Below are 13,399 nucleotides of genomic sequence, written 5' to 3' on the forward strand. Positions count from 1 at the left end.
GAATAAAGGTGATGTTCCTAGAATCTGTAGACTGTTCCTAAGAATAGACAGGTGACTGTTCTAGATCTGATTTTTAGACTGTTCTAGAATAGAGGTGCTTGTTCCAGATGCTGTTAGACTGTTCTAGAATAGAAGTGATTGTTCAGATCTGTCAGACTGTCTAGAATAGAAGGTGATTGTTTAGATCTGTTAGACTGTTCTAGAATAGAAGGGGATTGTTCCAGACCTGTTAGACTGTTCTAGAATAGAAGGTGATTGTTCTAGATCTGTTAGACTGTTCTAGAATAGAAGGTGATTGTTACAGATATGTTCGAGTTCGTTAGTCTGTTCTAGAATAGAAGGTGATTGTTCTAGATCTGTTAAATCTGTTCTAGATAGAAAGGTGTATTGTGTACGATCTGTTAGACTGTTCTAGAATAATGTGATTGTTCTAGATCTGTTAGACTGTTCTAGAATAGAAGGTATTGTTTCTAGATCTGTTTGACTGTTTCTAGAAAAGAGGTGATTTGTTCTAGATCTTTTTAGTTTGTTCTAGAATAGAAGGTGAATGTTCTAGATCTGTTTAGACTCTGTCTTCTGCTCTACTCTGTTCTGTTCGTTCTGCTCTGTTTGCTCTGTTCTGTTTTACCTGTTATGTTCTGCTCTGCTCTGTTTCTGTTCTACCTCTGTTCTGTTCTACTCTGGTCTGTTCTACTCTGTTCTGTTCTACTCTGTTCTGCTCTACTCTGTTCTGTCTACTCTGTTCTGCTCTACTCTGTTCTGTTCTACTCTGACTGTTCTAGAATAGAAGGTCATTGTTCTAGATCTGTTAGTCTGTTCTAGAATAGAAGGTGACTGTTGTAGATCTGTTAGACTGTTCTAGAATAGAAGGTGACTGTTTCTAGATCTGTTAGACTGTTCTAGAATAGAACGTGATTGTTCCAGATCTGTTAGACTGTTTCTAGAATAGAAGGTGATTGTTCTAGATCTGTTAGACTGTTCTAAAATAGAAGGGATTTTTTGGCCAGTCTATTGACTGGCTGACTGGCTGACTGACTGACTGACTGGCTGGTTGGCTGGCTGGCTGACTGGCTGACTGACTGAATGCCTGGCTGGCTGACTGACTGACTGGGTGGCTGGCTGGCTGACTGGCTGGCTGGCTGACTGGCTGGCTGGCTGACTAGCTGACTGGCTGGCTGACTGACTTGCTGGCTGACTGACTGACTGAATGGCTGGCTGGCTGACTGGCGACTGACTGGCTGGTCTGACTAGCTACTGGCTGGCTGGCTGGCTGACTAGCTGACTGACTGACTGACTGGCTGGCTGGCTGACTGGCTGACTGGCTGACTGGCTGACTGGCTGGCTGGCTGACTGACTGGCTGGCTGGCTGGCTGACTGCTGACTAGCTGACTGACTGGACTGACTAGCTGGACTAGCTGACTGGCTGGCTGGCTGACTAGCTGCATGCACTGACTGGCTGGCTGGCTGACTGGCTGGCTGGCTGACTGGCTGACTGACTGGCTGGCTGACTAGCTGACTGACTGACTGACTGGCTGGCTGACTGGCTGGCTGGCTGACTGGCTGGCTGACTGGCTGGCTGACTGGCTGGCTGGCTGGCTGACTGGCTGACTGGCTGGCTGACTAGCTGACTGACTGGCTGACTGACTGGCTTGAGGACTGGCTGCTGCTGCTGGAACAGACAGAGTTGTTTACTGAGCTGAGGGATGTGTGTGTGTATACTGCATCCCACTGTGATGAGGAGCATGATCAAGCTTCATTAGGCTAAATGAAAGCAGAGGTAAATGTGTGGAAGTGTTTAACAAAACCCCAAACTCCTGCACTCAGAGGTTGGCTAAATGAAAGCAGAGGTAAACTCCTGAACCTCACTTCCGAATGTGGTGTTTGACTTGACTGATGAACTGTCAGACACACAGATGATCTAATGAGACATTTTCTGTTAGTTAGGTCTTTCTGTTCTACTCTGTTCTGTTCTCTCTGTTCTGTTCTGCTCTGTTCTGTTCTACTCTGTTCTGTTCTACTCGGTTCTGTTCTACTTTGTTCTACTCTGTTCTGTTCTACTATGTTCTGTTCTACTCTGTTCTGCTCTATCTGTTATGTTCTACTCTGTTCTGTTCTTTTCTGTTCTACTCTGTTCTGTTCTACTCTGTTCTGTTCTACTCTGTTCTGTTCTACTATGTTTTGTTCTGCTCTGTTCTGTTCTGCTCTGTTCTACTCCTGTTCTGTTATGTTCTACTCTGGTCTGTTATGTTCTACTCTGGTCTGTTTCTACTCTATTCTGTTCTGTCTGCTCTGCTCTGTTCTCTTCTACTCTGTTCTGTTCAACTCTGCTCTGTTCTGTTCTACTCTGTTCTGTTCTACTCCTGTTCTGTTCTACTCTGTTCTGTTTTGCTCTGTTTGTTCTGTTCTACTCTGCTCTGCCTCTACTCTGCTCTGTTCTGTCTACTCTGCTCTGTTCTACTCTGTTCTGTTCTACTCTGTTCTACTCTGTTCTGTTCTGTTCTACTCTGTTCTGTTCAACTCTGTTCTGTTCTACTCTGTTCTGTTCTACTCTGTTCTGTTCAACTCTGTTCTATTCTGTTTGTTGTACTCTGCTCCGTTCTACTCTGTTCTGTTCTGTTCTACTCTCACTAGGACACAGTTAGAGGTCAACTACTGTAAACTACAGGTCACACAGAGATAACCCAGAACTGTAAACTACAGGTCTACACAGAGGAGATAAACCAGAACTGTAAACTACAGGTTGACACAGAGATAAACCCAGAACTGTAAACGACAGGTCTACACAGACATAAACCCAGAATGTAAACTACAGGCTCACAGAGGAGATAAACCCAGAACTGTAACTACAGGTCAACACAGAGATAAACCCAGAACTGTAAACTACAGGTTACACAGGGAGATAAACCCAGAACTGTAAACTACAGGTCTACACAGAGGAGATAAACCCAGAACTGTAAACTACAGGTCTACACAGAGGAGATAAACCCAGAACTGTAAAACTACAGGTCTACACAGAGATAAACCCAGAACTGTAAACTACAGGTCTACACAAAGAGATAAACCAGAACTGTAAACTACAGGTCTACACAAAGGAGATAAACTCAGAACTGTACACTACAGGTCTACACAGAGGAGATAAACCCAGAACTGTAAACTACAGGTCTACACAGAGGAGAATAAACCGAGAACTGTAAACTACAGGTCTACACAGAGGAGATAAACCCAGAACTGTAAACTACAGGTCTACACAGATATAAACCCAGAACTGTAAACTACAGGTCTACACAGAGGAGATAAACCCAGAACTGTAAACTACAGGTCTACACAGAGGAGATAAACCAGAACTGTACATACAGGTCTACACAGAGGAGATAAACCCAGAACTGTAAACTACAGGTCTACACAGATATAAACCCAGAACTGTAAACTACAGGTCTACACAGAGGAGATAAACCAGAACTGTAAACTACAGGTCACACAGAGATAAACCCAGAACTGTAAACTACAAGGTCGACACAGAGTAAAACCCAGAACTGTAAACTACAGGTCTACACAGAGATAAACCCAAAACTGTAACTACAGGTCTACACTGAAGAGATAAACCAGAACTGTAAACTACAGGTCTACACAGAGATAACCCATAACTGTAAACTACAGGTCTACACTGAAGAGATAAACCCAGAACTGTAAACTACAGGTCTACACAGAGATAAACCCATAACTGTAAACTACAGGTCTACACAGAAGAGAAACTCAGAACTAAAATCTGTTAGTCTGTCCACTAGAGATTAGTGTGAGAATAAAGCGTGACACTGGTGAGATGAAACAACATAATCAGAGCTGACAGAACAGCTGACAGAGTGTCAACATCTCACACACTCTGGCTGGGACTCGGGCATACGGTAAAGAGGTGGAATTAGGCTGTAGAGAAACACAAAGACTCTTCTGGCACGGCATCAAACAGGTGTAGAGACAAACTAGTCTGGCCACATTTACTGTTTCTACAAGACCTCACCACAGAGAGAAATAGAGAGGAGGAGGGGGAGAGAGAGAGAGAACGGGAGAGAGAGGGGGAAAAGAGGGAGTGAGAGAGAGAGAGAGTGAGAGAGAGAGAGAGAGAGAGAGAGAGAGAGAGAGAGAGAGAGAGAGAGAGAGAGAGAGAGGGAAAAGAGAGAGAGAGAGAGAGAGAGAGAGAGAGAGAGAGAGAGAGAGAGAGAGGGAGGGGGATAGAGAGACAGATGCTGCTGTTGGGGCACCTCTGAGCGCTCTGAGTACCCAGCATGCATTGCGATGGCGGCAGCGTATGAAGCTGTTTTTGTCAGTCATTATCCCGGGCCTGTTATTACCCAGAGTCCTCTGGGATCAAAGCCTTGCAGCCGGTGAAAGAAAGGAAACAATCGTGTTTTCCACTGTTTAAAAAACCAGATCTAACCGCTGTTTAGAGTCAGGCCTCGCCCCCCAGCCCCAATACGTCTACAGTCTGCAGGAGTAACTAACAGAGGACAATAGACCCATCTCATGTTTCTGACTGTAACGTAACATTTATAGTTGTAGAAGAGGCTGTTTAGCAGAGTTAAAGAAAACAAATATTTGTGAAAATTCTTCGAGTTAGTTTTTTGTTTCTTTCTAGTGTGTGTGTGTGTGTGTGTGTGTGTGTGTGTGCGTGCGTGCGTGTGTGTGTGTGTAGCAACAGTCATCAAAAGTGTTAAAACATTTAGAAAATGATTCTAATAAATGCAACAGTTGGACAATGGATGAAGATATTCCAAACCTTTTGAATTATTATAATCCATCAAATATTGAGTGAATATTGAGTGAATAATGCATTTATGTGGGAATTCAGGTATTTCATTTATTGTGAAATGTAATTTTTTTCTTTCTTCTTAGAACGGACTCATATATTCATGTTCTAATGGTATCAGGAATCTTTTGAGACTTTGTGTTAAAATAAAGGAAATATATGTTCCTCATTTACATACGGAACATTTGCATATATGACTAAATTAACATAAAGGGGTGGAACAGGGACGCAACCACTAAAAAAAGCTCTGTCTACCCTACCAGTACTCACCTGCTCTGTCTACCCTACCTGTACTCACCTGCTCTGTCTAGCCTACCTGTACTCACCTGCTCTGTCTACCCTACCGCTACTCACTGCTCTGTCTACCCTACCTGTACTCACCTGCTCTGTCTAGCTACCTGTACTCACCTGCTCTGTCTACCCACCTGTACTCACCTGCCTCTGTCTAGCCTACCTGCTACTCACCTCTCTGTCTTAGCCTACCTGTACTCACCTGCTCTGTCTACCCTACCTGTACTCACCTGCTTCTGTCTAGCCCCTACCTGTACTCACCTGCTCTGTCTAGGCCTACCTGTACTCACCTGCTCTGTCTAGCCTACCTTACTCACCCTGCTCTGTCTACCCCACCTGTACTCACCTGCCTGTCTAGCCACCTGTACTCACCTGCTCTGTCTACCCCACCTGTACTCACCTGCTCTGTCTAGCCTACCTGTACTCACCTGCTCTGTCTAGCCTACCTGTACTCACCTTCTCTGTGCTACCTACCTGTACTCACTGCTCTGTCTAGCCTACCTGACTCACCTGCTCTGTCTACCCCACCTGTACTCCCCTGCTCTGTCTAGCCCACCTGTACTCACCTGCTCTGTCTACCCTGCCTGTACTCACCTGCTCTGTTTCCCTACCTGTACTCACCTGCTCTGTCTAGCCTACCTGTACTCCCCTGCTCTGTCTAGCCTATCTGTACTCCCCTGCTCTGTCTACCCACCTGTACTCCCTGCTCTGTCAAGCCTACCTGTACTCCCCTGCTCTGTCTAGCCTACCTGTTACTCACCTGCTCTGTCTACCCACCTGTACTCACCTGCTCTGTCTAGCCTACCTGTACTCACCTGCTCTGTCTACCCTACCTGTACTCACCTGCTCTGTCTAACCTACCTGTACTCACCTGCTCTGTCTACCCTACCTGTACTCACCTGCTCTGTCTAACCTACCTGTACTCACCTGCTCTGTCTACCCTACCTGTACTCACCTGCTCTGTCTACCCTACCTGTACTCACCTGCTCGTCTAGCCTACCTGTACTCACCTGCTCTGTCTACCCTACTTACTCACCTGCTCTGTCTAGCCTACCTGTACTCACCTGCTCTGTCTACCCTACCTGTACTCACCTACTCTGTTTACCCTGCCTGTACTCACCGCTCTGTCTAGCCTACCTGTACTCACCTGCTCTGTCTACCCTACCTGTACTCACCCTGCTCTGTCTACCCTGCCTGTACTCACCTGCTCTGTCTAGCCTACCTGTACTCACCTGCTCTGTCTACCCTACCTTACTCACCTGCTCTGTCTAGCCTACCTGTACTCACCTGCTCTGTCTACCCTACCTGTACTCACCTGCTCTGTCTACCCACCTGTATCACCCTACTCTGTCTACCCTACCGTACTCCCTGCTCTGTCACCTACCTGTACTCACTGCTCTTCTACCCTACCTGTACTCACCTGCTCTGTCTACCCACCTGTACTCACCTGCTCTGTCTACCCTACCTGTACTCACCTGCTCTGTCTAGCCTACCTGTACTCACCTGCTCTGTCTACCCTACCTGTACTCACCTGCTCTGTCTAGCCCACCTGTACTCACCTACTCTGTCTACCCTACCTGTACTCACCTGCTCTGTCTAGCCTACCTGTACTCACCTGCTCTGTCTAGCCTACCTGTACTCACCTGCTCTGTCTACCCTACCTGTACTCACCTGCTCTGTCTAACCTACCTGTACTCACCTGCTCTGTCTAACCTACCTGTACTCACCTGCTCTGTCTAACCTACCTGTACTCACCTGCTCTGTCTAACCTGCCTGTACTCACCTGCTCTGTCTACCCTACCTGTACTCACCTGCTCTGTCTACCCTACCTGTACTCACCTGCTCTGTCTAACCTACCTGTACTCACCTGCTCTGTCTACCCTACCTGTACTCACCTGCTCTGTCTAACCTACCTGTACTCACCTGCTCTGTTTAACCTACCTGTACTCACCTGCTCTGTCTAACCTACCTGTACTCACCTGCTCTGTCTACCCTACCTGTACTCACCTCTCTGTCTAACCTACCTGTACTCACCTGCTCTGTGCTACCCTGCCTGTACTCACCTGCTCTGTCTACCCTGCCTGTACTCACCTGCTCTGTCTAACCCACCTTTACTCACCTGCTCTGTCTACCCTACCTGTACTCACCTGCTCTGTCTAGCCTACCTGTACTCACCTGCTCTGTCTAGCCTACCTGTACTCACCTGCTCTGTCTACCCTGCCTGTACTCACCTGCTCTGTCTAGCCTACCTGTACTCACCTGCTCTGTCTACCCTACCTGTACTCACCTGCTCTGTTAACCCTACCTGTACTCACCTGCTCTGTCCACCCTGCCTGTACTCACCTGCTCTGTCTACCCTGCCTGTACTCACCTGCTCTGTCTAGCCTACCTGTACTCACCTGCTCTGTCTACCCTACCTGTACTCACCTGCTCTGTCTACCCTACCTGTACTCACCTGCTCTGTCTACCCTACCTGTACTCACCTGCTCTGTCTACCCGCCTGTACTCACCTGCTCTGTCTACCTACCTGTACTCACCTGCTCTGTCTACCCTGCCTGTACTCACCTGCTCGTGTTAACCCACCTGTACTCACCTGCTCTGTCTAACCCACCTGTACTCACCTGCCTTGTCTACCCCACTGTACTCACCTGCTCTGTCTACCCTGCCTGTACTCACTGCTCTGTCACCCTACCTGACTCACCTGCTCTGTCTACCCTACCTGTACTCACCTGCTCTGTTTACCCTACCTGTACTCACCTGCTCTGTCTAGCCTACCTGTACTCACCTGCTCTGTTTACCCTACCTGTACTCACCTGCTCTGTCTACCCTGCCTGTACTCACCTGCTCTGTTTAACCCACCTGTACTCACCTGCTCTGTCTAACCCACCTGTACTCACCTGCTCTGTCTACCTACCTGACTCATCTGCTCTGTCTAGCCTACCTGTACTCACCTGCTCTGTCTACCCACCTGTACTCACCTGCTCTGTCTACCCTACCTTACTCACTGCTCGTCTAGCCCACCTGTACTCACCGCTCTGTCTAGCCCTACCTGGACTCACCTGCTCTGTCTACCTACCTGTACTCATCTGCTCTGTCTAGCCCACCTGTACTCACCTGCTCTGTCTAGCCCACCTGTACTCACCTGCTCTGTCTACCCTACCTGTACTCACCTGCTCTGTCTACCCCACCTGTACTCACCTGCTCTGTCTACCCTACTGTACTCACCTGCTCTGTCTACCCCACCTGTACTCACCTGCTCTGTCTACCCTACCTGTACTCACTGCTCTGTCTACCCTACCTGTACTCACCTGCTCTGTCTACCCCACCTGTACTCACCTGCTCTGTCTAGCCCTGCCTGTACTCACCTGCTCTGTCAACCTACCTGTACTCACCTGCTCTGTCTACCCTACCTGTACTCACCTGCTCTGTCTACCCACCTACTCACCTCTCTGTCTACACCTGCCTGTACTCACCTGCTCTGTCTACCCTGCCTGTATCACCTGCTCTGTCTACCCTACCTGTACTCACCTGCCTGTCTACCCTACCTGTACTCCCCTGCTCTGTCTAGCCTACCTGTACTCACCTGCTCTGTCTACCCTACCTGTACTCCCCTCTGCTCCGAACCACCTGTACTCACCTGCTCCGTCTAACCTCCTGACTCACCTGCTCCGTCTACCCTACCTGTACTCCCCTGCTCCGTCTAACCTACCTGTACTCACCTGCTCCGTCTAGCCTACCTGTACTCACCTGCTCCGTCTAACCTACCTTGTACTCCCCTGCTCCGTCAACCTACCTGTACTCACCTGCTCCGTCTAACCTACCTGTACTCACCTGCTCTGTCTACCCTACCTGTACTCCCCTGCTCCGTCTAACCTACCTGTACTCACCTGCTCTGTCTAGCCTACCTGTACTCACCTGCTCCGTCTAAACCTACCTGTACTCACCTGCCTCCGTCTAACCTACCTGTACTCACCTGCTCTGTCTACCCTACCTGTACTCCCCTGCTCCGTCTAACCTACCTGTACTCACCTGCTCTGTCTAACCTACCTGTACTCACCTGCTCCGTCTAACCTACCTGTACTTCACCTGCTCTGTCTACCCTACCTGTACTCACCTGCTCCGTCTAACCTACCTGTACTCACCTGCTCCGTCTAACCTACCTGTACTCACCTGCTCCGTCTAACCTACCTGTACTCACCTGCTCCGTCATAACCTACCTGTACTCACCTGCTCCGTCTTCCCTACCTGTACTCACCTGCTCCGTCTAACCTACCTGTACTCACCTGCTCCGTCTACCTACCTGTACTCACCTGCTCCGTCTAACCTACCGTACTCACCTGCCTCGTCTAACCACCTGTACTCACCTCTCCGTCTAACCTACCTGTACTCACCTGCTCCGTCTAACCTACCTGTACTCACCTGCTCCGTCTACCTACTGTACTCACCTGCTTCGTCTAACCTACCTGTACTCACCTGCTCCGTCAAACCTAACCGTACTCACCTGCTCCGTCTAACCTACCTGTACTCACCTGCTCCGTCTAACCTACCTGGACTCACCTGCTCCGTCTAACCTACCTGTACTCACCTGCTCCGTCTAACCTACCTGTACTCACCTGCTCCGTACCGCCTACCTGTACTCACCTGCCCGTCAACCTACCTGTACTCACCTGCTCGTCTAACCTACCTTACTCACCTGCCCGTCTAACCTACCTGTACTCACCTGCTCCGTCTAACCTACCTTACTCACCTGCTCGTCAACCTACCTGTACTCACTGCTCTGTCTACCTACCTTACTCACCTGCTCCGTCTAACCTACCTGTTACCACCTGCTCCGTCTAACCTACCTGTACTCACCTGCTCCGTCTAACCTACTGTACTCACCTGCTCCGTCTAACCTACCTGTTACTCACCTGCTCCGTCTAACATACCTGTACTCACCTGCTCCGTCTAACCTACCTGTACTCACCTGCTCCGTCTAACCTACCTGTACTCACCTGCTCCGTCTAACCTACCTGTTACCATCCGTCTAACCTACCGTACTCACCTGCTCCGTCAACCTACCTGTACTCACCTGCTCCGTCTAACCTACCTTACTCACCTGCTCTGTCGAACCTACCTGTACTCACCTGCTCCGTCTAACCTACCTGTACTCACCTGCTCCGTCTAACCCTGCCCAAAAAATAACACACATCAAAATACAGGAGTCTTTCTCTTTCTTGTGATGTAAAAGTGTCGAGACGACGCGTTACATCCCAGACGAAGCTTTAGAGTTCTTATAGACGCAACGGAAAGACAACGTGTTCCTTCGAGCCCATTTCATTACCGAGGTTTGTTTAACAGGTCATTACAAAACATTTCTGTGGTCGTAATGTTGAAGGGGAAAAAACGACAGGCACAAGAAAGAGATTGAAAAAGAGTGAATGAAATGAAAGCAGTCAAACGAGATGAAAGGGATTTTCCTTCTAACACAGGAAATAAATGGATGAAAAAGACAGATCCTCAGGTGGGCGGGGCATGCGTGTTTATTATTTTAAATGTTTATTTATCCGTTATTTTACCAGGTAAGTTGACTGTGAACACGTTCTCATTTAGAGCAACAAATTGGGGAATAGTTACAGGGGAGAGGAGGGGGGGATGAATGAGCCAATTGTAAACTTGGGGATGATTAGGTGACCGTGATGGTATGAGGGACAGATTGTGAATTTAGCCAGGACACCGGGGTTAACACCCCTACTCTTACGTTAAGTGCCATGGGATCTTTAGTGACCACAGAGTCAGGACATCTGTTTAAAGTCCCATTCAAAAGACAGCACCCGACATAGGGCAGTGTCCCCAATCACTGCCCTGGGGCATGGAGATATATTTTAGACCAGAGGAAAGAGTGCCTCCTACTGGCCCTCCAACACCACTTCCAGCAACATCTGGTCTCCCATCCAGGGACCAACTAGGACCAACCCTGCTTAGCTTCAGAACCAAGCCAGCAGTGGTGTGCAGGGTGGTGTGCAGGGTGGTGTGCAGGGTGGTGTGCAGGGTGGGATGCAGGGTGGTGTGCAGGGTGGGATGCAGGGTGTTGCTAGTGTGTGTTACCTGGTAGACGGCGGGGCGGGTCAGTGATGTTGGGCAGGCCGGTGGCTCGGCTGGAGGAGAGGGGCGTCGTGGAGTGGACAGACGGGGATGTCATGGGACTCAGGTAGGACGGGTAGGACTGCTCATAGGACCAGGGAGGAGACGACTGGGACTGGCGAGGGTCTGGAAGAGGAGAAAGGGATGGTTAGAAAGGAGGAGGAGGTGGAGGAGGTGGAGGAGAGGGGTACGGCTAGAGATGAGGAGGAAGAGGAGGGGGTGGAGGAGGTGGAGGATAGGGGGATGGTTAAAGAGGAGGTGAGGAAGAGGAGGATGAGGTGGAGGAAAGGGTTATGGTTAAAGAGGAGGGTGGAGGAAGAGGAGGAGAGGAGAGCAGGGCAGATCAGAGGAAAGAAAGGAAGAAAAGTAATGAGGAGTGGGTAGGGTGCGGGAAACAGAGGTAGAGCGAGAGGTGGGGAAGAGGAGGAGGAAGGGAGAGGGAGGTGTGAGAGAGGAGGAGGAAAGGAGGAGGCGGAGAGGGGATGCGGGGGGAGTGGTACACAAGTTTTTGGTTTCACCTGTATTCTCATCTTTTTAGACAGAAAAAAGTCGAGAAATGGTTAATAAAAAAGATATCGAAAAGAAGTTAAAGTATGGGCAGGGAGAAATATGGAGGAATACGAGCGCCAGGTCAGGGGGAAGGAAGAAATGAGTAGGAGGAGGAGAGTTGTCCAGTTGTTCTACCTCTGTATCAGGGCCAGAGTGAGTGAATACTGTGTAATGAAATACTGTTGTAATGATCCTGTGTAATGACATACTGTGTAATTGAATACTTGTGTAGAATACTTGTGTGGAAATTACTGAGTAGTAGTGGGGAATGTACTGTGTATGGATACTGTTCGTGATTCTGTTGTCCTGTTGATAATGTGTACATGATACTGTGTCGTGGAAATACTGACGTAGCTGAATACTTTAGCATGATTGTTCTGTGAATACTGTTGTAGTGAAATAAGCTGTTTGTAAGTGATTAATTCGTGTTGCGTGAATAATGCTGCTGGTAGTGTTTTTGAATTGATAAATCTGATAGTGTTACAACCACTGCCAGTTTGTGAATAACTGTGGATATTGAATCACGTTAATGAATTACTGTGTTAATGTGAATTGAATTTTTCACCTGTGTTCTAGGTTAGTGAATACTGTGTGAGACTGAATATTGTAACTGTTGTTGGGAATACTGTTGTTAGTGAATACTGTGTTTTTTGGCAAATATACTGTGTAGTAATACGTGTAAGTGAAATACGTGTGTTGAATAACTGTGTGTAAGTGAATACTGATGTGTTAATCTGAAAACAGGAGGACAGGGACTGAAGGAAGAGCTATATAATACTTGTGTATGATGAATACTCGGTGTTAAAGTGTGAATACTGGTAGCGAAATATTGTTGGCAATACTGTGTATGGGTAATAACTTGTGTTGTGGAATACTGGTGTAAGTAAATCTAGTATAATTTTTTTTGATTTTTTCGTGTTTTTGCCATTCAAATTTTCTTTACTCCAACTTTATTTCTTTTCGTTATAGTTTTTTCTCTTTTTTTTATCCTTTTTACCGCCCTGCCCATAAAATGCTTCGATTCTTTTGCGTTTACGATCCTCGTTTCTTATTGGGAACTTCCTCTTAAACTCTATAAATTTTGGTATTGTTGTCGATTATCATTTAGAACCTTCTTTATTTTGCTTTTGAAAATATCATGTTGAAGTTTTTCTCTTAACTGTATATTGAAAGATTCGTCCCTTTTATGGTTCTTCTCCAAATCATAGCCCATAAGCTGTGATGTTATTCTCGTTTATATATATCTTGGGTTGCAGATCTTACTGAAGGCATTCATTTGTGGTTGTATCAGTTGTTGTGCTTTTACTCTTAACAAAACTCTTCACCCTTTGTTTATGTTACAGAAAAAGAAGGACTCCTTAAGTAATCCATCTATGTCTCTTAATTGTTTTATGTTAATGGTCAGTTGATTGGTCGAGATTGTCCATGCTATCAGGGTCAGGGCTAGAGCGTTATTGCAGATGCCTAAATAACTGTGTAGTAGTGAGAAATACTGTGTTGGTGACAATACATCTGCATGTTCTACGTTGAAGAGAATGAAGTTGTTGTTGCAAGATGCAAAAAAATTTACATGTGTTGTTTAGTGAATTTTAGGTTAAACAGATGATTTAGTCAGTGATTACTGTGTGAGGATAT

The 13,399-nt window shown here is 47.3% G+C and overlaps 1 protein-coding gene across 1 annotated transcript in view; it reads right to left on the reverse strand.

The window, feature by feature from the left end:
* LOC112076970 (runt-related transcription factor 2-like) overlaps positions 1–11,345 on the reverse strand; it is a gene marked incomplete at its 5' end in the record, with an annotated part of 21,308 nt that extends 9,963 nt beyond the window's left edge. Inside the window, one exon of the mRNA XM_024143591.2 lies at positions 11,180–11,345. Coding sequence (XP_023999359.2) covers positions 11,180–11,345 — 166 coding nt within the window. The remainder of the gene's footprint in view (positions 1–11,179) is intronic.
* Positions 11,346–13,399: the final 2,054 nt, after the last annotated feature.

The sequence above is a fragment of the Salvelinus sp. IW2-2015 genome, unplaced genomic scaffold, assembly GCF_002910315.2.
Source record: "Salvelinus sp. IW2-2015 unplaced genomic scaffold, ASM291031v2 Un_scaffold4166, whole genome shotgun sequence".
Lineage (NCBI taxonomy): Eukaryota > Metazoa > Chordata > Actinopteri > Salmoniformes > Salmonidae > Salvelinus > Salvelinus sp. IW2-2015.